Below are 25,984 nucleotides of genomic sequence, written 5' to 3'. Positions count from 1 at the left end.
TCACTACTACAGATATTTGTCTTGGTCTCTCACAAAGTGGGTAATAATAACCTATTCTCATAATTTATAGTCATAGCATGGTTATTATAATTTAAGTTCACTGCTTGGTATTGTGATAAATGAGTGTATTGCAAGCATTTCGGAGTGGAGTCAGCAGGGGCAGAAGTACAAGAGCAGCCTTGGCTTCATGAGACCCTGACCCTAGAAAAACAAATTTACCGTGTTATTTTATGATTTTCACTTAAAATGTATACCTTTTAAAGAAGGTTGAATGAAATACACTCTAAAATTTCTTTAAGTTTCACATGTGTATATGTGTGTATATGTATATATGTATGTATGTGTGTGTGTGTGTGTGTGTGTGTGTGTGTGTATACACACACATACACACCCACACACATTTAGGAAGCCTAATCTAAAGATGTTCATGATGTACACACTTTTATTAATCTAGAAATACTTAGTGACTTGTTCCTAGATTTGCTTAACCTTTTTGTGCTTCAGAGTCTTCCTTTTAAATATGTACCTCATAATACCTACCTCGAAGTGTCACTGTGGAAATTTAGCTAACCTGAAAAACTGGAATGGTGCCTTGCTCAGCATATACTTGAAAAATGTTGAGAGTGCCCCTGAGATAGATTATTACTACCATTCCAGACGGCTGAGGAAGACTAACTCAGAGAAGCTCATTAAGTCACAGGGTGGAAAGGATGAGAGTTTGCATCTGTACCAGTCAGTGGTATTAATAATTGAGATACTTCCTATCCCAGCCTAAGGAAATAGTTTGGCTATATGTAAATGCTGTGCCTGTGTGAAGATTTATGTGGTTCAAAGTGTACTTTTTTGCAGCATGTGATCTTCCTCAGCGGCTTCATGACATTCAGCTCTTTTATGGAAGCATGCGTAAAATTACCCTTTCAGTGATTGGAGAATTCAGAGATTCCATTTGTAGCAGAACATTTCTTCCACCTTCCTCCAGCGCTGAATCTAAAAGGTAAAACAAACACAGACAGAATCTTTTCCCAGATCCATGACTGACTTGTCCTGCAGTTCATCTTCTCCCTTCTAGACTGTGTTATTTTCTCTCAGGTTTTCACCTTTTTAGCTTAATTTAAAACTCCTAAGAACATTTGGAAATAGTGTAGTTTACTTTTGAAAACCCCAGTACTCAGATATCCTAATTGTTATCAGTGTACCACACTTTGCTGTCATCTCTTATCATAGAGATTCTGTCTTAGTTACATACAGTGAGTTGCAGGAATGAGGAACCCTAAGTTGCTAAAATTACTCCCATAATTAACCTATCAGGGTTAGAACGTGTAACAGCCAGACAGATATCCATGGTACTTGGACTCTGTTTATGCATCTTTTAAGTGTTGCTATAAACTCTCCTATAGTTAGGCTGTGGAAGAAGATCCTCTTTGTCTCTTGTCTAGGATCCAAGATTATGTTGTATTTTGATGACCTCTTTTCAGTAGTGAACAGTCTCTGTCCTTCTTTACCATTAAGAGATGACCCATATGTGAATGGATTATCAGATCGGAACCTCAGGCAAAAGAATACTATACTCACCTTTTGCTGGTAATTTGAGATCAAGTTTGAGATTGTCTGTGGTGCTTCCTAGATACTTCTTTTTTTTTTTTGAAAGACTTATTTATGTTATGTATGTGAGTACACTATTGCTGTCTTCAGACACACCAGAAGAGGGTATCGGATCCCATTACAGATGGTTGTGAGCCACCATGTGGTTGCTGGGAATTGAACTCAGAACCTCTCCAGCTGAGCCATCTCTCCAGCACCCCTAGATACTTATTATGTTGACACTAATCCAGTTTACACAGGTTCTCTGTGTCCAGCAGTTATGGCAGAAGGGAGCTATTTCAGGCATGAAAGTTCTGTTTTATAGTTTGGTTTTTATATAATTTATACGATAATTTTTAAAGGGGTATCTCACAGGCTCATGAATTCCAGGTTTCTTCACCACAGACAGTTGTATGCAGTTGGTACTACTAACACGCCACGAAGCATGCCATAGACAAAGGCATTAATGTATGACTGTGAGATTACCAGATCTGCCCAAGTCATCTTTTTTCCCCCTGAATATTCCTAGTAAAATAGAGAAATAGTTTACAGCCCTCTGCTGGCCATTTCCCGAGGAATGGCTTTTTAGTTTGCAAATTCAAAGAAGTGACCCAGTTTAATTTTATTTCTGAGCATCTTCACAGGTGGCATATGACAGAGACCTGGCCTGGGGGCTTTTGTTTTCCCATGTATTAAGTAGTTGGCCTCAAAACTCCCAGAAACTCACCTGCCTCCGCCTCCTGAGTGCTGGGATTGGAAGCCTGTGCCACCGTGTCAGCAGTAGCAATGTTTTTATCACTTGGTTAAAATAGTGTTTCCAGAACAAAATCAGTATCTTTAAATAAATATTCAGATATGGTAAATTATTATGTTATATTTTTTACATCTGTTGGTAATTATTGCCTGATTCATGCTATTCCTATCAGGTAGCCACAGATATTTCTTTTTGTCTTCTTTTTACGTTTCTATTTGTTGACTGTCAGCTGTAAAGAGGAGACTGCTATGTACTTACTAGTAGTAGGGCGGCTTCCAGAGTCAGTGTGACCTTTTCCTCCCATCTCATTCTGGCTCATTATTTCTTTGGATGGATCTTCCATTAGTCCTCCAGTATTTTCTTAACTCATTAGCACAGCAAGATATTCAAAGTTTTTCTGATATCTCCTTTCCCAGGTTTACAGTGCTCATTTCTCTTAGAAGTCCCTTCTTTTAGATAATGACATTGTAAATCCGGGAATGGCACTACATGTGTCCATGCTGTTGTAGTAGAAGAGCTAAGAAATGCATGGGTTCATGCATAAATCCATGTTTTATATGTCAGACAAAGCAAACATGAGTTCCTATCTAACACTATAGTATATCCTTCCTGTAATTACATATGTTCCTTTATTAACCCCATTATCTTCTTTTGCCTTAAGGTTTCACTCAATCTCCCAATCTCCAAATGATAAGAGGAGGCAGGGGGTTCCCTCTGACTTTCTGTTTGGTGTTGATTGGAAACAGAGCTGGGTTCTATGTCAGGAAGAATTTCGACACTGAGCAATAGAACTTCAGTTACGATCTGTACCTCTGTGATTACAAGACTAGGAGAGAGCAGTAAGAGCTTCCAAGGCTGTCTTAGTGCTTTTCCAGAAGACTTGGCTGTTTTCATGGATTTTGGTGTCACTGTGTGAAACCAGTTATCATTGTGCAGCTATAGATATGTTTAAAAATTTTAGTTTTTCTTTTTTTTTTCCTCTCTCTTTCCCTCCTTCCCTCTCTTTCTTCTTTTTTATATCTTTCTTCAACAAGTTCTGACTGTGTAGTTCTTGCTGGCCCAGTATGCCTATGTGGACCTCCTTCACTGAGAGCTACCTGTCTCTGCCCCAAAGTGTTGGGATTAAAGGCATGTACGACCGTGCTTAGTGAATTTGGTTTTTCTTTCTATAGTGCCATTTTCCAGTAAAACTTTTAAGAGATTTAAGGTTTAGAAATCAGGCAGAAAAAAAGGTGGAAATTACCAAATAGTTCGATTAAAGTTACACATATACTCTGTGGCTTACACTGTTTTTTGTTTGGTTTGTTTTTGTTTTTAATTTTCTGTCTTTTCTCCTGTAATGTTAGGGTCAAATTCCAGGGCATTGTCATGCTTGGTGACCACCCTCTCTCAGAGCTACATCCTAAGCCCTATAAGCTACTTTTAAGTATATAGAAAAAATGGAGACTTGTATTTACTGAAATATATATGGTATATCATACCCTTTTACTCCTGTCATAATATTTTATTTTATGAAACATTGATATAAAGTATGAAACAATTAGATTTGTTAATATTTTAATATATCTTTCTTTTCTGTTTTTAAGCAATTTATCCAGTGAAACTGGAACTTCTGGAAAACAAGGTGTCAGTGTCCTTTTGGATGTTTTACCAGTTAAAGGTCCTCAAGGTGCTCCTTTTCTCTCACAAACTGCCCACCCAGCTCAGGGCACACCCACCCCTGAAGAAAGATGGACTGTCCATCCGGAACATTTGATTCTGGTAGCTCCTTCTTCTTGTGAGTATTTTGGTAAGAACTTCTCAGAAGTGCACTTAGGAATGAGGTCTGCATCCATATCTGTGGATCACCTTAGATTGGCTCCCACCTCTGAGACCTAACAAGTGGTTATTAGTCCACCTAAGGATCTCTATTTGCTGCTGCTTATTGACTTAACATTGATACTATGGGTTCAGAGTAGTAAAAAACGGTACATGTGTGTTTCCCACAGTGAAATCAGGTGACAGCATTTTCAAGTTTATAGTCTTTCTAACCTGGTTTAGTGTAGCCAGTGTCTTTCTAGTTTCTAGGAGTTATCAAAAAGACCTACTTTAACACAGACTCGAAATTCCTACAATTGAACTGTCGAGAAAAATAAAATAAACTATATAAGTGCATTTACTCAGGATTCACTATTACTAACATGTATCTTTTTTATTATGACTAAGTGCAATTAACATCATTTATCTGATACAATAGGTGATTTGGCAAAAACTGGATGTTTCCAGATTATAAACAGTTCTGTTACCTTACTGAAATTTGAGCTGTACTGGCCAGCACATTGCCTAACAGTCACGCCACAGCATGGATATATTATGCCAGAGTAAGTATGCTTTTTTTTTCTTCTGTATTTTATTCAAATGCCGTCATGGAGGGTTTTTATTTTATTTTATTTTATTTTTGTTTCTTGGGGGACAAGGTTTGTCAGTCTAGGCCTAGCTGTCATGGCATTTGCTCTGTAGATGAGGCTGGCCTTGAACTCAGAGATCTCCCTGCCTCTGCCTCAGAGTGCTTGGAATAAAGGGGTGTACTACCATGTCCAGAGTTTTGGAGACCTTTTAAAATAATGTGTTAGTTACATATAATGAGTATAAACATCTTATATGTATTTTAACATACATGTATTTTGATCATATTTCCCTTCTGTTCCTACTCCCACTGATTCCTTTCCTCATCCCAACTGAAGGACCAACTCACCTCATATAGCCTTGCTCTGGGTAATGCAGAGCTCTGTCATTGAGCTCCTGCCTAGCACGCAAAGGACTGGTTCTGTTCCCAGCATGCACAAATAAAGCTATTCAGTAGAAGTTTGCTTTGAGCCAACAAAGTACACATGTGATTTTTGTAACACACAGTTAAGAATCGCTCCTCTTAGTGGAGTAGAGATCATACGCATAGCTAGGTAGGGTGCCCTATCATGGCAGAGACAGGATTGATGAGGAACAGAGCCCTGGAACAGAAGACATCAGAGAGTTTCTGACACACTGTTCTGCTAACAAATTCACCATGTAGGGATAAAGCCGGGCGTGTGATAGGGTTGGCAGTCTCGTATAAAACCTAGCTGTTTTGCCTTCTGTCTCCCTGGTTTGACATGTGCATTCCATTTTGTTTGTTTGTTTGTTTGGTTTCTTGTTTTTCTGGAGACATTTCTCAGCCAGGACTTTCTGATTTGTAACATGTCTAAGTTATAACCTAGCTTATAATTTTCTACACAAAATGTTCTAAGATGGAGTTTTCTAAGAGCAGCTATTCCTCCTCGGGTGCTCTCTGTGCAGCCTGATTCTGGCCAAGATGAAAAGCACGGCTCTGCAGCTTCCCGAGGATTTTATCTGCTTAACACAGAGCTCTCCCATCTAAGGTGTCAGTATTTGTCAGTAGCAGCATTGCCGAAGAATAACACAGCTCATTTATGTTTGCAAAATTATGGCTGTGCATATTTGTAGAGTTTACAGGGCTAATGCCCTGAACTAATGTAAAGACAGGGTACCCAGAGTGTCCATGGAGTAAAGCAGTCAACTCATCTTGCACTGAGTGCTTATCACACAGAGCAGGTCTTTGCCAGCTGATGAGTAAAAAGAAAGGGCATGGTAAAACAGTTGTTTACAGATGGCCCTGGGGCCCCAAGTGTTGGCTATTAGCAATGGAAAAAGATTTGACATGTGTGGATTTTCATAGATAGAAGTCTGATCTGTTCATTTAAACTTACCCTTAGCATACATGGTCCTGGAAGAGAAATTGAGAACAGAGATTGTTAACTGGATTATTAACACGTGTGTGTGCGCACACACACACACACACACACACGCACCTTTCTACATTTTCTGTCAGTTTACTGAAAAGTTGGCTTAGGATTTGTGCAGTATGTCTTTGTCTGGAGTTGATTCTGAAGCAGTGTTTCTGTCCCGTGGTTTGTACCCCAGTGAGTCCTCCCTCAGGCTGAGGACATGTATCAGCATGCTCTCTGTTTGTCACTGTTGGTATTGAGGCCAGGAAAGCTGTCAGAGAATTAAGGAGAGAGAAAACCACATTCTCTGTTGTTGTTTTTTCTCTAGCCATGGGAGGTGATTGGTTATTGGCAGAACAGTATTTCTAACATTTGTCATTACTAATATAAAAGTAAAGAATATTCTCAGTGTTCATTATTAATCTTTTTTAAAGGAGTAAGATACAAATTCTTGTGAGTCCTAATCTTTCCGTGTCCACAAAAGAGTCAGGGCTCCCATGGACTGGCTTGATCTACATACACTGTGATAACGGACAGAAGGTATGTCTCTGTTTTTCTGAGCAGCATTCCTTTTATTTTTAGTTTCAATTTCACAATCCTTATTAACTTTTACATATCAGAGGTCAAATGAAACCCAAGAAGGTATTCTTACTCAGAGCACTTAGTACAGAATTTTGCCCTTTGTGATCTGAACAGTTTTCTTGGGAGACTAGTAATAGAAGTAAGGGCCTGGTAACTATTTGCTTTAAAATCAAAAAGGAAGGCAGAGGAGATGGCTCCGTGGGTAAAGCACTTGCCTTCTAAGTGTCAGACCTGAGTTCAGAGCCTGAGAACCTAGGAAGAGCCAGACAGGAGTAGGCATCTGCTTATCCCCATGAGCCTACAGGAGGCAGGGGAGTACTAGGAGGCAGGGGAGTCCCAGGAGGCAGGGGAGTCCCAGGAGGCTCAGTTGCATCTTAGCCACTGTAGATAGAACAAACCAGAGGCCTTACTCAAACAAGGTAGAGGATGGACCCAAGGTTATCTTATGACTTTACATGAGTGCTGAGGCACACATGTGTACATAGCACATGCATGCAGGGATAGTAGAAAGAAGGGGTGGGGGGGAGGCTACTGCTGAGAGAAGAAATAGAACCAAGAGTTACTTTGAGGTGTAGAATAGACTATAATTTCTAAATTCCTCGATGTTTTATTTGTTTGGAATTTCTTTTTTTTTTTTTTTTTTTTCTTTTTTTGAGCTGGGGACTGAACCTAGGGCCTTGTGCTTGCTAGGCAAGCGCTCTACCACTGAGCTAAATCCCAACCCCTCTTTGGAATTTCTTTTACCATAATTTAAAACCATGTGTCGTTTAAACTGCTAGCTGCTTCCGTGTCTTACTCGTTTGGCTTGTTTCAGAAAATTATAAAAGTTCAAATTCGAGAAGATCTGACTCAAGAACCCTCACCTCATTCGCTCTCCTCCGGCACATTTGGGGTTCTTGTCCCAGCACCGGAACCTTCCATTAGTCATTTGACAAAACCACTAACAAAACCGCCTTCCACCAAAGTTGAAATTAGAAGCAAGACAGTGGTTTTTCCTCCAACAGAACCTGGTAAAACCTCAGGTACGGTGTTACAAAGTCAGGTGGGCGTGATGCAGTCACTGTGCGCTCTGGTGCTTTGTTTTTAGTTGTTTTTTTCTTCTTTTGTTTTTAGTATTCAGTTGTTTTTGTAGCTAGGGATCAAAGCCAGGGCATCATGCTTTCCTGCTGAGCTTTACTCTTGGCCCTGAGTTAATAAGTACAACATTTACTCCTACTTAAGGAGAGCATCATGGAGCTCTGGCAGTCATTTCAGTAATTGGATGGATTTGAAACATGCTCTTAAGGTCTGAAGCTCAGGCTCTAGTAAGTGTATTTAGGTTTCATCAGATGGTCATTACTATCCTGTTCCAACCAGATCTCATAGTAGAGACTTAGTAGTTGAAGAAATGAGGTGGCTGTCTTAGTTAGGGTTTTATTACTGTGAAGAGATACCATAGTCACAGCAACTCTTACAAAAGAAAGTGTGGTTCTGGGTTCTGCCTCTCCTCTCAGGGTGTCCAGACATCTCTGTTACACCGTCTTAGAGAGGACTTGGCAAGTCTAGAATGGGTGGGGTCTGAGGTCCGTTTTCCCCTCCAGAGCCTGGAGGGGTGAAGGAGAGGGGTGAATCAGAGTCTAGGATGATCAATATCTTGGGAGGGAGGGGAGGGGGGGAGGGAGGGAGAGAGAGAGAGAGAGAGAGAGAGAGAGAGAGAGAGAGAGAGAGAGAGAGAGAGATCTTAGTGTTACAGCTCTTTTAGGCAAAGACCTTCCCCAGTGAGCTTCAACGAACAGCGCTCTGAGATGATCTTAGCTTGTAGACATACTTTTATTCAGGGTGGCCTTATACACATCCCTTTATTCAGGGTGAACCAAGGGTTAAATAGTTTTGAGGAAATGGTGAGACTCTCCAGGATGGGCACAGGTCACTGTCTGAAGGTTAAGGCTACTGAGAGGCCCCGTTAGCAGGGGGAAGAGTTCCAGGTGCTGGGCTATGTGACTGACACTTGTGAACACCTTGTTGGGGATGTTGGTTATGTGCTCTGAGACAGGCACATAAATGGAGAGAGTTAGTTCCACTCCTGCTGATGTCAGGTCTGGGTTTGAACATGCTCTACCTCGCCAGTTCCATGCCAGTTTCTCTGGTGGCACAGCCTACATACCCCACAGGAAAGCATTTAATTGGGGTTGGCTTATAGTTTAGAGGTTTAGTCCTTTAATGTCATGGCAGAAAGCCTGATGGTACCCAGGCAGACATAGTGCTGGAGAGGTAGCTGAGAGCCTTACACCCAATCAGCAGGCTGCATGAAGAGAGAGGGCTACGTTCTGGGCCTGGCTTGGGCTTCTGAAACACCAGAGCTCACCCCCAGTGACACACCTCCTCCAACAAGGCCACACCCACTCAAACAAGTTCATGTCTACTCCAACAAGGCCACACCTCCCAAAAGTGCCACTCTCTATGAGCCTATAGGGGCCATTTTCATTCAGATTGCCACAGTGGGTCTGACCTTCATTGAGGTTCTCAAGAGGCTACATACATTACTCAGTTTCCCCGTGTGTTACGGGGCTGTTGTAACCATCACTGAGGGTGAGTTCACTCATTCATGTACACTGTTATGTATTTTAAGCATTGAACCTTGTCTTTCCCATCTAGTAGACTCCGTAGTAAATAATCCTCCAAAGTCCTCACGTAATCTCTTTGTCTTTGTCTCTTTCTCCTTCTCCTTGCAGACCTTTGCTAAATGAACAATATTATTTAGGTGTTCTAGAAAGGACTTGGGTCCCTGTTTCATATGGTACCTCCCATTGACTTGGTTGTCTTTGTAGTCCTCTCCCAGACTGTACCATTTACCCCAGTAGCTCACCTTGCTCTCTTATCTCAAGTCCTTCCTGTCTTCTCTTCCACGGATTTTAGTCTTTCCAGCCTTGGCCCACATCCTTCATGCCCCCATCACTCAGCTCTGGTCCCTCTTTTCCCATAGCCACAGCCTTCCCCCTTTTCCTTGATTTTCCTTGCCTTCCTGTTAAAGCATGGCTGCTCAGCTGTCTGGCCACTCGTGTGCCCACTCCAGCATTAGGACATTGCTGGGTGAGCAGGCTCCTAGACCCCAATGCTCCTTTACCGTGTCCTCACCAGCAGCCTGTGTCCCAGCTACTCCAAGTCCTCTCACTTTCTTCAACTCCTGACTTTGCTTCACACATAGAGAAGTTATTAGACTGAATGAAGTCTCTGTTTCTGTCATAACGGACACCTTCCGCTTAGATCTAGGCCCGCCTAGTCTGCTTTTTCAGGTCTCAATCCTGGCCCTGTCCTTTGCTTGGTCTTCCGTTTCTCCTCCTGTGAGCCCCCTTGAGCAAGCCTACAGTGCGCTACTCTTGTAGCCAGCTTCTGGAGTTCTGTGCACTGGAGCTCTGGGCCCACTGATGCCCTGCACCCTGCCACCACCTGTGCCCTTCCCCCTTCTCTGTGGTTTCCCTGGGCACTGGCCTGTAAACGGTGGCTGGTGCTTGCTGTGTGCTAGGGTGATGTAAAGTTTGTAGAGGTGTTGGACCCAGGACAGAACCTTCCTCTCTTCTCCTCTGCCCATGTGAGCATTGACACCTGTCCTAGTCCATTATAATCTTCCTTTCATGGTTCGGTCCTTCAATATCTATGCATTGTGCTTTTGAAAACAAAAACAAAAACAGGATATCTGACACATCTGATTCTCTAGAAAATTCCATAGTTTCTACTGGACTGTAAGGTCATGAAGTTTGTCACAGAACTGTTTGCCACTGACTTCTCAGAGTCAAGTGATGCATTCTTTTTTCTTTTCAGAGAACTATCTGGAACTGGAGAATTGTGGGCCCACAAATGTAAAGTGGCACCTGTCGTCTTTTGCTCCCCCTTATGTCAAGGTCAGTCATCTAACTGTTGAGACTCTGTGAGCTGTGTCAGACCTTGAATACAAGCACAGGTTGACATCTTGTTGTGTGCTGCCAGTTCTCTCACTTTGTGTCTCTGTAGGCGGGGTGGCGTGTATCCAGTCTTTTATAGCAGATAATTCCAAGAGTCAACTTGGAAAATGCATTTAAAAGTGCAAAACAAAAGTGCTTACTCCATTTAATTTTCCTAGTCTGATTGTTATCTGAAATAATTTAATTTGAGAAATGTTCAGTGTTTTGTTATTGAGCCTGCGTGCACACACTGTTTCCTTCTGTGTGCACTGTGCTCAGTGCCCTGTGTACACATGTTGTTACGTCTGCCATGTGTCAGCCCATGGGAGCTGCTACAGGTGGGGTGGAACACTGCTGGTGATTGTCACCGTGCCACCTGCTGTATAGCTCTTTAGTGCTACTTCCCAAAGAGAATAGCTTGTCATTGGTATGGTTCAGTATTTTGTGATACTGTTTGTGGGTGGTTTTTCTTTTGTACAATAAGAGTTCTATGTAATCTTGCCTGGCCTAGAACTATGTAGACTAGACTGGCCTCAAATTCATAGAGATCCTCCTGCCTCTGATCAGAGGACTGCAGCCCTGTGCCTGGTTGTGGCACAGTTGAGGTGGATAGTTACTGCGTACATCGCAGTACTCATTTAGTTTTGCAGCAGTATTACAGTGTACGTTCAGCAGGGCGCTGGGGTCTTTGGGGCAGACCGTCATTTGGCATTATAAATAGCATCGAGCTCACAGAGGACAGATTTGAACTTCTGTGTGCTGGTGACAGCCAACGTGATGGCATGCACAGAGCTCGTCTGCGCAGGAGGCTCTTTCTTAGGAGTGTGTGCTCCAGCTCCATTTTGAGATAGGTTTGTCCTGCCCTCCATAACTAAGAATGATGGGGTCTCTTTGATTAGTTAATTGGGTATGATTTTTACCATTTGAATAATTAAATAGCCATCTAATTATTTTAAATTATTATTTTCCAGGGAGTCGATGAAACTGGAGATGTTTTTAGAGCTACCTATACAGCGTTCAGATGTTCTCCCATTTCTGGCACATTAGAAGGCCATGGACTCCAAAAGGTGAGTTTTGGGATTTTATTCACAGCTGCTAAGAGCATATTATTTCACCAGCAATGAATCGTGTGACCTGGTTGCCTCAGTTTGTCTCCTTCAGACCAGCTTTCCACGGGAGAGGAGGTCCACTTGGCACAGGCACACTTCTGTTATGCTGTGTCCACGGGAGAGGGGGTCCACTTGGCACAGGCACACTTCTGTTATGCTGTGGCAGGTGTCTGCTTCCAGAGACGCTTTAGCTAAAGAGCATGGGGACAGGGACTGCAGCTTCTGTGTCAAAATCAAACTTCACTGACCAAGACAGTTCTGTGTACCAGCCGTAGTCATTGGAACCACTGTTCTTCAGAAAAATTCAACAGTCACAGTAGAGTTTTCAGTATATTTTCATGGGTAGCAAAACCTTCCAGCTATTGGGAACTTTTATTTATTTTCAAAGTATGATTTTTAAAATTATTTCTTTTATATTTTGAGATTATAATAGTTACATCATTTCTGCCTTCCCCTCCTCCCTCCAAAACCTCCCATTACTCCTCCTTACTCTCTTTTGGATTTATGATCTCTTTTCCATTTTTTTTAAAGGTTTATTTATTTATTATATATAAGTACACTGTAGCTGTCTTCAGACACACCAGAAGAGGGCATCAGATCTCATTACAGATGGTTGTGAGCCACCATGTGGTTTTTTTTTTTAACTTTTATTTTGTTTTCAGTTGTGTTCTGGTTTTATTTTTATACGTGCAGTGGTGTTTTGTCTGCATGTATGTCTGTACGAGGGCGTCAGGTCCCTGGAAGAGGAGTTACAGACAGTTGTGAGCTGCCTTGTAGGTGCTGGGAATGAACCCGGGTCCTCTGGAAGAGCAGCCAGAGCTCTTAACCACCGAGCCATCTCTCCAGCCCTCCATTATTGTTACATACGTCGTCTTACTCAAAACCCTAGCCAGGGGCCTGGAGGAATGGCTCAGTTAGGAGCACTTCCTGATGTTTCTCAGCACCCATTTTGGTGGCTCACAGCCATCTGTATCTCCAGCTTCAAAGGATCTGACTCATCTGGGCTCTAAATACATACATACATACATACATACATACATACATACATACATACATGTGTGCGTATATATGTATATATACATAATACATATAAATGCACATAAAATTTTTTTAAAATGTACGTGGGCTTTAAATTTTTTTAAATCTTGTTTTATTTGTGGGTTTAATTGCTCTTACTTTTCAGAAAAATTTCTGTATTTAAAAACGCTCATTTCAGAGCAAATAGGTGACTGCCATAGGGTTTTAAGTGTGCTGGTGACCAAGAAAGTTAGGAAGGAAGGCCTTGGGGCTTTGTCATGTCAGAATCACAGAAGAGGGTCCATAACTAACCTGGCATCCGTTTGACGTTGTATTCACGTTAGAAAGACACAGGACAGGGCTCCAGGCGCTTCCAGATCTACTTAGGATCAGTCAGTTGGGACCACATGCAACACTGTGCTGAGTCACTGATCTTCAGCTGTTACACTTGCACTTGACATGGTGACAGCCCATCACTGATGGCACTAATCTGCCTTGAGATTAATAGAAAATGTCATACTTAATAGGAAAGTTGGTATTCGCATAAACCAGGATGGCACCAGGTATGTTATGTATTATATCACAGAATAAGCAGGAAAAGGATGTGTGTGAGTGTGAGTGTGTGTGTCTGTGTGTGAGTGTGTGTGTATATGTCTGTGTGTGTGTGTGAGTGTATGAGTGTGTGTGAGTGTGAGTGTGTGTGTGTGTATATATGTCTGTGTGTGTGTGAGTGTGTGTGAGTGTGTGTGAGTGTGTGTGAGTGTGTGTGTGTGTGTGTGTGAGTGTGTGTGATTGTGTGTGTGGTGTGTGTGAGTGTGAGTGTGTGTGTGTGTGTGTGTGTGTGAGTGTGTGTGTGAGTGTGTGTGTGAGTGTGTGTGTGTGAGTGTGTGTGTGTGTGTGTGTTGTGTGTGTGTATGTGTGTGTGTGTGTGTGTGTGTGTGTGTGAGTGTGTGTGTGAGTGTATGTGTGAGTGTGTGTGTGTGATGTAAGTGTGAGTGTGTATGTCTGTGTGTGTGTGTGTGTGAGTGTGTGTGTAGTCTTCTCCTTTTAGGTTTCAGTATCTCTGGGACTAAGCATTTGCTTTCTTAGTGTGTGTTCCTGTCCAACCTTCTTTTACTTCTCCGTGTTCCCCACTATTGCTTCCTGTTAGTTTTGTTTTAGGTTGGCAGAGTGGTCCTAAAGTTCACAGAGTTGGATCCACAGGGATCCACAGTAGTGGAAAGAGCATGAGAAGAGCCCCGTGGGGAGGACTCAGTACTCAGTTTCAAACCCCTCACTGTCGGAGCATGGTGACAGGGGCACAGACAGTGGCCAAGAAACAGCCCTTATGTCTGTGCTCAGCTGATATTGTTAATTAGGGAACCAAGGCAAAGCGGAGAAATACAGCAAATGCAGACCGATGACATGATCTGCGCAGGTCAAACGTGAGCCTCACCTGTCACCACAGCATAGTTACTTTGCTCATTGCAATGACAAAATACCTGACAGGCATCAGCCTGGGGGCTGGAAGTGTTTTGGCCCCAGTTTGAGGGGATCCAGCCCTTCATGGAGGAGAAGTGACAGGAGTGTGTAGCTGGCCTCCCATTGCCTCACCTCTTAGCAGAATGAGAAGCACAGGGTGGACAGGAAGGTGGGCTGAGCTATAACACTTCGGGGCTTGTTCCCAGGGATCCATTTCCTTCAGGTGGACACAGAGTTCCCAAAGGTTCCAGAGCCTTCTGAAACAGCACCACCAGCTGGGCAGGAGTGTCTAAACATGTGAGACTGACGGATGTTACACATGCAAACTACAGCAATGATTCAGAAAATTAACTCAAATGGGTCAAGGAAAAAAGTATACAGCCTTAGAAAATACGTACAACAAATCTTCATTACGCACTGGTATCTTAAGTATGACACCAATAAAGGTGTCAAAGGATGGCGAATTGTTAAAATTAGTAATACTTACGCATCTAAATGACTCCATAAAATAAAAAGATTCTCAAGGTGGGAGAAATATTTGAAAATCATGTATTTGACAAAGACTTGCATTTAGAATGTTTAACATTTATGCCTTAGATAAATGATTCAATTTCTAAAATAAGCCAAGGATTCAAATAGATGTTTCTCCAAGAAGATATACAAGTAGCCATTAATTCAAAACACTTAGAATTGTTAGTCATTAGTAAAATGCAATCAAAGTCAGAAATGATCTGTCACTTGATAATCTACTAAAATGTTTATGATGTGATTTTTAAAAACATAAACAAAACTAGAATTCTCATGTGTTGATGTTGAGAATGTATTATAATATGGTGTAGTCATATAATATAAATAAAGTTTGACAATTCTTAAACTAAACGTAGAAGTTCAATATGCCTTAGCATTTCTACTTCTGGATATATACTTCTGAATAAATTCAAATAGCTACTAGACATGTGCACATACTGTTAATCCTAACACTTTGGAGGCAGAAGCAGGTGGATCTAAATTTGAGGCAGCCTGTTCTATACAGTGAGTTCCAAGGCTGGCAAGCCTGTTGTCTTAGTTACTGCTCTATTGCTGTGATAAGACACTGTGACCAAAGCAACTTAGGAGTTTATTTCAGGCTTACAAAGGGTTAGAGTCCATAGCTATCATGGCAGGGAGCATGGCAGTAGGCAAGCAGCCATGATGCTGCAGCAGTAGCTGAGAGCCACAGGCATGAGGTGCAGAGAGCTAACTGGGAGTGGTGTGGGATTTTTGCCGTTAGAGCCCTGCTGTGAGTGCATGAGGTCAGCAGTCCTGTCATGTCCAGAAGACACTGTTTTGGTTTGATCCTCTGAAGCGTCTCTTCCCAGATGGTCTCTGAGCCTATCTGTGACTGAGAACTCCCTTGATACTCTCCCTGTACTTTGACCATTTGTGAGCGTGTGTCTGCATTAAATCTATCCACTGTCCAAAGAACTTACCCGATGAGGTCTCAATGCTGTACTCACTGTGCAGAGAGCTAGGAAGCCAGGAATTCTCATGTGTGTGTGTGTGTGTGTGTGTGTGTGTGTGTGTGTGTGTGTGTGTATGTATGTATGTATGTATGTATGTATATTTGTTTACTTAGAAATGTAAGCTCCATGGTGGGTTTTTTCCCCCCTCAGAGCTGAGGACCGAACCCAGGGCCTTGCGCTTGCTAGGCAAGTGCTCTACCACTGAGCTAAATCCCCAACCCCGTTTTTTTTTTGTTTTGTTTTTGGTTTTTCTGTGTGACTTTTCCTAGGGAAATGTGAACAGATGCACTTTCCCTCTGGATAGAACACTGACAATAAACCAAAGAGACCATTCCACCCGAGTTTGGCCTGGTGGATTGGGAGTTACTGGATAGGAACATAGGGTGACTCCCGGGCAGTTGCATGACTGAAAGGTATCAGTGGTGTGCAGTAAGCTTTTGAAGCATTGGTCAGTGGGCTCTACAGGCTGAGCGGGGTAGTAAGTGTACTGAGTGTGTGATGGACAGTGATGCCAGGTTTCCCCCTTTGTTTTGCTTTGAGTTTAACTGTTAAAGAGGCTGACGTTTCCTGGTTGTAGACGAACGCCTGTTTTGTACCTGAGTTGGACGCTGTTGTCTACATGCTTGCTTCTCCTCTGCTTCGTTGAGTGTTTAATTTCCTGGGCTGGGACTGTGCTCTCCTCTGGGTCTGCTCCGTCCTTGCCGCTCAGCTCTCAGATCTGGGTTATCCTCTTCCCACTGTGCAGGGGCAGGAGTGAGGCCACATGCTCACACGAGACTTACATGTTTTAGTGTTTTATTAGTTCAGAGATATGATCGGTGGCCTCTGCTGTTAACTCTTAATTTCTTTGGTAAAGACGACTTTAGACACTGACTTTATAAAGTGCTGCTTTAAAATATTGTTGCATTGTTAACACAGTGAGATGGCAAGTTTTCTTGTCCCAAGATATCCGAGAACAGAATGGGCAGTCAGTGGAGGGAAGAGGGCCACATGGGAGCAACAACTTAAATAGGAAGTGGAGGACAGCGCTGTGCCCCACACAAGGTGCCAGCTCAGAGAGTATCAGCAAGCGTTAGAGCTCCAAGTCTTCAGGGTCTCAGGATGCCAGCCAGGAGCAGTTCCTTGCAGAGCAAGTCTGCAGAAAATGAGTTATAGCAGCCTCTTGTCTTTGTGGCAGATCTTGAGGGCTATAGGCAGGTTCAGAGATGGACTCCTGTTTGCATCTTGGGGCGGGGTAAAATGAGTTCCCTACTTACAGCTGTAGGTTGAATCCTTGAGGGCAGAACATTAGGAGATCCAGTGAGTTCCTTACTTGAAGCAGAAGCTGCCAGCCACTGTGGCAAGCTACTAATGGGTCTGTCTTGGAGGCAGTCTTCTTTACGGGCTGCAGAGCAGGCTGAGTGGATTCTAGCTGGGAGCCAGGACCTATGGTTTCCCTTCTCTTTCCCCTCAGACAGTCTAACCCAGATATCTGTCTCTCTCGAGCTCTCCTTTCCCATCAAACCCGGAGGGGCAAGAGAGCTTAGCAACACCCTTAAGGGTATGTCAACCAGGTCAGCGGGCTCCATTCTCTGCCACTGAAGTGTCAAAAGGGGACCCCAAGTTTTTTTCAGACGTGGGTGGCTAACGCCCTTTGTGTAGAGAGGGGCTGCTTCTGCATCTTCTACCAGTTGTCATTTCATTGTGGTAATCTCCTCAGAGAGCAGGCAGACCTCACTTACTGGGGGCTGCAGCCTGTTTCCCCACTCCACTTGCACTCCGAGCTCCTGTCAGCGTTTGTTCAGTGGGGTTTTGCTTCATCCTAGTCACCACGGCAACGACACTGGAACCTTTCACATTTAAGGCTGTCAGACAGCCTATTGCCTTGGTGGGGGTTTTGGAGAAGATTCCTACATGGGTCCAGTAACACTTGGGTTTTTTCTTTTGTTTTGTTTTTGTTTTTGTTTTTGTTTTTGTGTTTTTGTGTTTTGTGCTTCATTTCCCTTGCTTGCCTCAGCAGCCACAGGGAAGGGAAGTAAGTGCCTGACTGTTAGAAGCTGGCAGCTCTGTGGGTTGTTGGTGCCCATGCAGTCAGTTCTAACTGTGGGCTACATTGGCACTGCCTGTATGAGAAGCAGGGTTTACAGTTGGTGCTGTAAAGGTCCAGTTGTCTTTACACCTAGGTTTCTTGGACCCTGGATACTGCTACAGATACCTGATTACTGTTGGGAGCTTTCTCCTGTTGTCACCAACCAGAATCGCCATTGGGGGCCTTTAGCTGAGCATTCACAGGTTGTACATGTGCAGGTTGTGTGTACCTAAGCTGTATGAGCAGGGCAGCTGCTGTACGAGCTGTATTAGCCCTGACTAGCATTCTGAATTACTTACTGTGTGTGCTGGTACAGTTGAGCACCATTTGCTTTATTGGGCTGGTGACCCTCACCTTCCTCTATTCTCATGTCTCACTGAGAAGGCCTCATTGATGAGGTTGAAAGAGGAGCTTGTTTCATGGTGGGATTTTCTCCAGGACTGTGTGACACAGCTCTAGTATTGTGAAAATTCCATTCCTCCACAAAGCATAGACTGTACATTTGAGGGAAATGTTATATATAGCTTTAACAGAAATATATTTTAGATATGTCATACTAGTGGTAAAATTGTCCAAATCCTTCTTTTAAAATTACTAGTTTATGTGTATGCATTTTTCATGTGTATCTGTGTACCACATTCATGCAGTGCCTGAGGAGGCCAGAAGAGGGACTTGGATCTTTTGGAACTAGAGTTATGGTTGGTTGTGAGCCGTCGTGTTGGTGCTGAGATTCAAACATGGGTTCTCTAGAGGAGCGGCCAGTGCCCTTAACCACTCTCAAGCCCTCAGATCAGTTGTTTTCAGAGGGGAAACTAGCCAATGTAGATGCATTTGTCACTTTACTCGCTTTACAGTGAACTTTGAATTCCTAATCTGTGTGTAAAGTTGGGGCCTGTGTGTCTTGCCTTCTGTTTTGTAGGTCTCCATCACATTTCTACCCAGAGACAGAGGCAATTACGCCCAGTTTTGGGACGTTGAGTGCCACCCTGCTAAGGAACCTCACATGAAACACACATTGAGATTCCAGCTCTCGGGCCAGGTGAGTATTGTCCCTCGTACAATAAGCAAGTGTGTATGTATTAAACCCTAAACGAAAAAACATCTCAGAACACACAATATGGTTTCCCTGTCACTAATGTGTTGTGTAGCCTCGTATCTTAAGGTTCTTGTCGGGCTTTATTAGCCGATGTCTTTGCAGTCCGCATTAGCCTCTGTTGTCTCAACTCCACACGAACCACATTTGACCTAAGTATGTGAATTGCTGTCTATGTGTATGTAGTGTATGGGCATTTACATTGGGACAAAAAACTAGAGTATACAGAACAGAGTTTGCAGTCCACAGGATTTAAAAACAATCATGTCTTTACAGTCTTTTTTTTTAAATAATGGAATTCCTATGAGGAAATGTCTTTGTGCTTTCTGGAGTATTCTCCTTTTCTCCTCCCACTTTGTGATTTTTTTTCCCCCTATACAGAGCATCACAGCAGAAAAGGATCCTGAAGACTCACGCTCCTCCAGAGATACCCTCATTAAAGTAGACACTGCAGTCATGTCCCGGAGGCGCGCTGTGTCTGAGACCTCTTCTCACATGCCTGGGTGTGTGCACTGTGTCCATCTTGACAGTTTCTGTTCACCTTGGTTCTTAGAGGAGTCACTTCCATTCTTCACCAAGATAATACCTCTCGTCCGAAAGGTTCTAACGCATCCCTTGAAGTACAGTGTATTCTGCTCTGGCTTCTGTTTCATAGGATTCATTTTGCTTTAGCTTTGTAAGCATGCACATCTCTGGGTCTGTTCTTTCAACGTTACACTTCCTGTGATTCATTACTGCTGATGAGCATAGAGTTTATCCTTGTTACTGTTTTGCATTCCATTATAGGAACTATACTTCCTATTGACATGTGGGTATCTGTACCCATCCTTGAACTAAGAGATGCACCTGCCTCAGCCTCCCGAGGGCAGGGAGTAAAGGCTTGTACTACTGTGCCTGTCTTTCATGTACATTTGTGAGAATAAATGCTTTTATTTATTTTGAATAAAAATAACTAATTACTACCCCAATAAGCATATTTTAACTTTAAAACAAGTTGGCAAATCGTTGTCCCAAAATGGTTGTGCTGTTTTATATTTCTATAAGAAGAGCAAGAAGGTAGATTCTGGGGCTGGAAGGACAGCGAGGCAGTTAGGAGTGCTTGCTGCTTTTGCAGGGGACTGCAGTATAGTTCCCAGTTTCCTTGTTGGGCCGTGAGAAATGTCAGCTCCAGGGGGTCAGGCCACTGCTCGCCTCTGGCCTCCACCTGCACTGCACGAAGGTTCTCACACGTGTACAGACATACAGGCACACAAATAAAATAACACAACCTTAAGGAAGTAGGCTGGTCTGTGTGTCTATGTTGGCCAGGCTAGCCTGCATTTGCTAGGATGATGTCAAACACCTCATCTCCCACCCACACCTCCCAAGAACTGGGGTTTCAGGCATGCGCAGATTGAAAGTACTTGAGCGTTACTTTTTTTTTTTTTTTCCTTTTCTTTTTTTCGGAGCTGGGGACCGAACCCAGGGCCTTGCGCTTCCTAGGCAAGCGCTCTACCACTGAGCTAAATTCCTAACCCGAGCGTTACTTTTTAAGTCCTGTTACTTTCATCTGATGAGTGTGTGGGTCTGTGTGACTGCACACCACCTAAGTGCGGGTGTTCTTGACGTCCAGAATACGGTGGCAGATCCCCTAGAACTGGAGCCACAGGCAGTTGTGAACTACCGTGTGCGCTCTAAAAACAACCCTGTGTCCTCTGCCAGAGCGGGAAGTCCTCTTAACTACTGAGCGGTCTCTCAGCCCTGAAAGTACATTCTTAACATTTTTAAAGATTTCATATCATTATACTGTTCTAATCATACCCAATGAAAAATCTTTTTTATGACAGATAAATAATTAAGTAATTTATTTCTGGAATAAGAGCTTTAGAAGAAGAAGGTAAACTAAAACTCACTAAGTTTGGTATATATATTTGGTCCTCTGCCTTCTAATGCTGGCAATAATGCACTTTGTTGTAAAGAAATAGAACACTTTATAAAGAGCGTCCTCTTTCTGCTGTCCACTTATCTGTTCCTCTCATAGTCTTTGAACTCTGATGTTGTTGAAAGATGCTAAAGTTGAGGGTAGGGGTGGTGGTGGATTGCCCAAGTCTCACCTCCAGTTTTCAAATGGAGGGGCCCTGATAGTCCTGCCTTGGTTCTAGAGAGGTCAGCATCTGTGGACACCTCAGAGTAGCCTATGGAAATATGATTGGCCTAGGTGACAGGAACTGAAGCAGAAATGGGGAAGAAGTCACATTCACAGTGTCCAGACCCAGCCCACCTGAAGAGCCCCTGTGGCATCACATGATTAGATAAGCTCCGAACATAATGGAAACATTGTAGTCACAGACTCTTAATTGTCTTTGTAAATCTCTCCCCAAAGCAGGCAGCCTGACTTGAGTCACGGTGGAGTATATGCCCCAAAGGATGTCTACGTGTTCCAGCCAACCAAACTTGGGGAGTCCAGGATGCTGAAAGTCAATTTACGAAATAATTCTTTTTTCACTCATACAGTAAGTTGAAAATGTTACTTGGGGTTCAAAAAATTATTTTCTTAATGACTAGAGATATATTCTCTATATTTCAGTTGTAATGCATTTTAAAAATGCTTTAATGCTATCTGTATTTGAAAATAAATTTATTTGCAATTTGTGGTCTTTATTTTGAAAATCAAATTTAAAAATTTTAACTTTTTTTCCTTATATCTTCTGCTACATAGTACATTTCTAAATAACATTTCCATTAATCTGAATAGAGAAAATTCATGTTAAAACTCTTTAAATGTGTTTCTGATACTCGAGTCTCTAATTTTTTTGGCTGAACATAAATTTACTCAGTGTCTCTGTAAAGCAAAGCTGAGTTTTACATTTGACAAATTCCAAATTTCCCTACTGTTACAATGTGTTCCCGCTTACTTTCCAGCTGAAGTTTTTGAGCCCCAGAGAGCCTTTCCACATCAAACACTCCAAGTACTCTTTGAGGTGAGTCTAGTGAGAAGCACTGTTCTGTTCTTCTGACGGGTGGAGTGCAGAACTTGCACTTTGGGATTGAGGATAGGAGAATTTCCTCTTTGCAGCTTCCTTCCTTCATTGGCGACACAGAGAGGGGTGTTCTGCTCACCCTTCACGGGTAGCCAAGCAATCGAAGAATCCTGCCTAGAGTGTGACATCACTCTCTGTGGGTCACTTGACAGTGTGGTGGCCCCGCAGGCTTTGATCCACGGCTCTTGCTCTTTTGTGTCCACAGCAGACACAGCTTAATCACCTCAGGGCTACCTTGTAACCGTTGCTGCTCAGTGCTGCTCTCCCCAGTCAGGACTGACATCACCACTTTGAACTTTCACTAATGGAGATAGTTGAGTTAGGAATCGTTTATTGTGATGTTTCCCAGTCGTCCTCCTGCAGGTACCACTGGGTATTTTTAAGTCTAGACTTTGTGTTCCCTCTACTCAGAAACTAATGGCTTTTGGTTTTGTTATTTGTTTTGTTTTTGAGCCATAACAGGTGTAAGCCAGAAAATGACCGGGTCTAAGATAAGTTTTGGGGGTAGGGCCACAGTATTCAGTCTGTTGTTGATATAAAATTAGTTATCTTTGTGACTCTATGCATTTGTTAATTATTGATACCACCTAAATTCAGATGTAATTTTGACAGTCGAAAGAAATGTCAGATTATTTCATATGTTTTGCTTCATCTCAATTTTTAACAAAATGTAGTTCATCTGTTTGAAGCTGCCTGGATTTAGTCACCATTTTGCTGCTGCTTGTAGATTGCACTATAACAGCCCCAGTAGAATACAGGAGCTTATTTCTATATATATTATTTATATAATGTATATATATGTAGAAGAACATATACATCATATACGTGTGTGTGTGTGTGTGTGTGTGTGTGTGTGTGTGTGTGTGTGTGTGTGAGATAGCACTTTACTCAGTTTTCAAACCAGTTTTAAACGTGTAGAAGGTGCAGAGTTCTGGTGGGACACTCCTGCAGTTTCTGCACCCCGAGAGCTGTCCTGGACTCACGATAAAACTCTGTCCTTTAAAAAGAAAAGACGCCCATTGTCACACAGGTTAATGTAAATGTCATTATTGACGTGAGTTCGTGGGCTTCTTGCCCTAGAGCTAGAGAATGTTGTCTTAAGTTGAACCCTACTTTTGGGTACAACCTTTGTGTTTTAGTTATTTTTCTATGAAAAATACCCAACAAAAAAGCAGCTTAAGGAAGAAGACTCATGTCATCTCCCAGTCTGTCCTGCTCTGGTGGGAAGGTCCATGTGAGGTAGCTAATCACATTGCAGCCACGGTCAGGAAGCCACAAGCAAGAGCAGTGCTGGTGCTCAGGGCGCTTGTTTAGCTGCAGTCCAGGACCGCAGCCCGGGAACTGGTGCTGGGCATAAGTAGTGCGAGTCCTCCTCACAGGCTTTGTCCTCAGTGGGTTCTGGATCTTGTCTGAAGGACGGTGTTAACCGTCACGGTGGATCCTACTTACTGCATCGAAAGACACTTAGGAACACTTTTGATTCTTAAAGATTGATTTTATTTTTAATCATGTGTTTGTGAGGAGAGGGGTTCACCACAGGTGAAAATAAGCAGACAGTTTTTCAGTAACTAGTTCTTTCCTGCTTTCTAAAAAGATGGTTTTATATTTTGTGTATGAATCCTTGCCGGCCTGTATATATGTGTGACTTGGGTGCTTGGAACCAGCTAATCCACAAGAGGGCATTAGGTTCTCTGGGATTGGTGCAGGAGCAGCCAGTGCTCTTAACCTCCCGCCATCTTTTCAGCCTGGGAAGCCCTTCTGCATCTGAAAGCCAGTACTGGGTTTCATTAAGAAACATTAGCAACAGGGATGGGGATTTAGCTCAGTGTAGAGCCCTTGCCTAGGAAGCGCAAGGCCCTGGGTTCGGTCCCCAGCTCCGAAAAAAAGAATCAAAAAAAAAAAAAAAAAGAAAAAACATTAGCAACAATGTTTAGTAACAGAGTTAACACAAAATCCCGTCACTCTGTGGAGGGATTCTAACTCTGACTTGTATGATTAAACCAAGAGTAGCGACTACATATGGGCAGGCTGTGCATAGAGCACAGAAAGATGATTCACCACAGCCATAAGTCTATCCAGGGACAGCTTTACGGACAAGACACACCTCTGCTGCTATTGCTCTTTCACACAGGCCCTCCTGGCCAGTCTACATAACCTAAAAATAAAGCGTCAAGGATAATTCTTTATTCAGATTTTAGAGCGAACTTACACAGTAATGTTGATAAGAATGGGAGCTGTTTTAATTATTTCTTACAGTACAGTATGATGCCTGAGTTAAGTAAAGCCAGGATTTTATATAGATAGATCTGTAGGTCGATAGTGACTTAGATTTGTATATGGGTGCAGAGAAGCAAAATGCATTTCTCTTTCCTATTTTACTTGGCTAGCCCTAGCTAGAGTTCCAATGTCTGTTAATCCAATTGGCGTATTTTGTTTTTTGTTTCATTTTGTTTGTTTTGGGCTTGGGTACATAGCTCTGTTGGGGACTGTGCTTCCCTTGATCATGATTGAAGCCCTGGCTTCTGTAACTAGTCACAGAACCCTCGTGTGGGAGGCGTAGGTAAGGGGGGTTACAATTCTGGGTCTCTCTTGGCCACACAGCAAGTTTGAGAGCCTCTTGAACTACATGAGAACCCTGATTCAAGAACACAGGAGAGTGCTGGGGATTAACCACACCTCAGGCACTCTATAGCTGTGTCACCTCCATTCGAGATTTTCCTTTCTTTAGCCTCTTGTTTAATATCAGCATGGAAGAAATTGGAATTCCATGCATGCTTCCTGGTTCTGGGTTCCGGCCTGGGCTGTAGCAGCGTTGTGCTGTAGCAGGCAGCTGATGGCCGCTGTCATATCTCCCCATGTCCTTCTCCACAGGGCCCGGCACTATATCCACATCCCGGTGCACTTCAGGCCAGAGACGGTGGGCAGGTTTGAAGCTTTACTTGTGATCCAGACAGATGAAGGCAAGAGTATTGCTGTCCGACTAATTGGTGAATCCCTTGGGAAAAGTTGACTACAATACATGCTGTGTAAATGACCTACTTACATTTTGGCAATCTCATTTTTCTACATCAAAATTATGCAGTTGTATATATTTTGTATGATAAATTCAATGTATATAAATTATAGATTTGTTTTTTTAAAGAATTCATCCCTAAATATCATGTATCTAGTTCACAGTATTAACATTTACAGGAGAGAAGGTTCTATTTTTACATTAATTATGACATTCTGAATAAATATGGCATATGTTTACAAATAAAGTTAATGTTTTTAAACTGAACTTGTCTTTTTATATGATGCACATTATAAAAATGACAATATTCTTTACCCTCTAATGGTTGCCAAGAACAGGCTTCAGAGTCTGTTCCGATTTCTTCTGTATTCTACAGCTTCTGTCTATACAGCTTCCAATTCTGTGTAGAGATGGGAGAAAGCTTGTTTGTTTCCAGTTCACTGGATTTAGTGCTGGACAGGACAGCTGCTCCCTGGTCCAGTTTGGACAGGACCTTTGCAGTCATGTACTGCCCAACAGGATGAGGCGAATCTGTGGCATTCAAAGGGGATGGGAAGGGGGTGGGAGGGGTTAAGGAGCAGGACCTGTGAGGTCAGGAAGGCAGCATGCCACCCAGGAGGTGCAAGGTGAGTGACTGCTTTCTGGCTAGTCACTGGTGCCTCTCCCAAACATGGCCGCAGGCCTAGCCAGCAGCCTTGTGGGAAGTGATACAAGCCCACAGCATAGGTGTTGCTTCTGTTGTGGTGTTGTGGCCCTGGGATCTCAGCTGGTAGCATTTTAAGCTTGGATAAAGTTTCCCGGACAACATCCACACAAGAACAGTTAAAAGGCATGACTGTGAGTCTAATAGAAAGTGAACATCAGCATTCTCGTTTCTCTCTTGCTCAGAGGAAAACCTTGCAAAGCCAGGTGTGCTACCTCAGGCCTGTGATGCTGGCACTTAGGAACCTGAAGCAAGAGGAGGGTGAGAGAACCAGCTGGATTCACAGAGATCCACCTGCCTGTGCCTCTCAAGGGCTGAGATAAGGACATGTACCGCCACACTTGGCTCTCTGCAAAGAGGTTTCAGCAAGTCAAGCAGGTAGTGCGCTTCCTGACCCAGCTCA

The 25,984-nt window shown here is 42.9% G+C and overlaps 1 protein-coding gene across 1 annotated transcript in view; it reads left to right on the top strand.

Moving 5' to 3' along the window:
* Positions 1-25,143, top strand: part of Cep192 (centrosomal protein 192) — an 82,744-nt gene extending 57,601 nt beyond the window's left edge. The window contains exons 33-44 of the mRNA XM_032886256.1: positions 850-994; positions 3,922-4,112; positions 4,572-4,695; positions 6,531-6,636; positions 7,493-7,700; positions 10,477-10,556; positions 11,567-11,662; positions 18,672-18,791; positions 19,227-19,348; positions 21,211-21,337; positions 21,747-21,805; positions 24,737-25,143. Of these exons, the coding sequence (XP_032742147.1) occupies positions 850-994; positions 3,922-4,112; positions 4,572-4,695; positions 6,531-6,636; positions 7,493-7,700; positions 10,477-10,556; positions 11,567-11,662; positions 18,672-18,791; positions 19,227-19,348; positions 21,211-21,337; positions 21,747-21,805; positions 24,737-24,875 (1,517 nt within the window). The 3' untranslated portion in view covers positions 24,876-25,143. The remainder of the gene's footprint in view (positions 1-849; positions 995-3,921; positions 4,113-4,571; positions 4,696-6,530; positions 6,637-7,492; positions 7,701-10,476; positions 10,557-11,566; positions 11,663-18,671; positions 18,792-19,226; positions 19,349-21,210; positions 21,338-21,746; positions 21,806-24,736) is intronic.
* The last annotated feature ends 841 nt before the right edge of the window (positions 25,144-25,984 follow it).

Source organism: Rattus rattus, chromosome 15, assembly GCF_011064425.1.
Source record: "Rattus rattus isolate New Zealand chromosome 15, Rrattus_CSIRO_v1, whole genome shotgun sequence".
NCBI lineage: Eukaryota > Metazoa > Chordata > Mammalia > Rodentia > Muridae > Rattus > Rattus rattus.
Note: the sequence above shows the minus strand (reverse complement) of the source record. Positions and strands in the feature narration are given on the sequence as shown.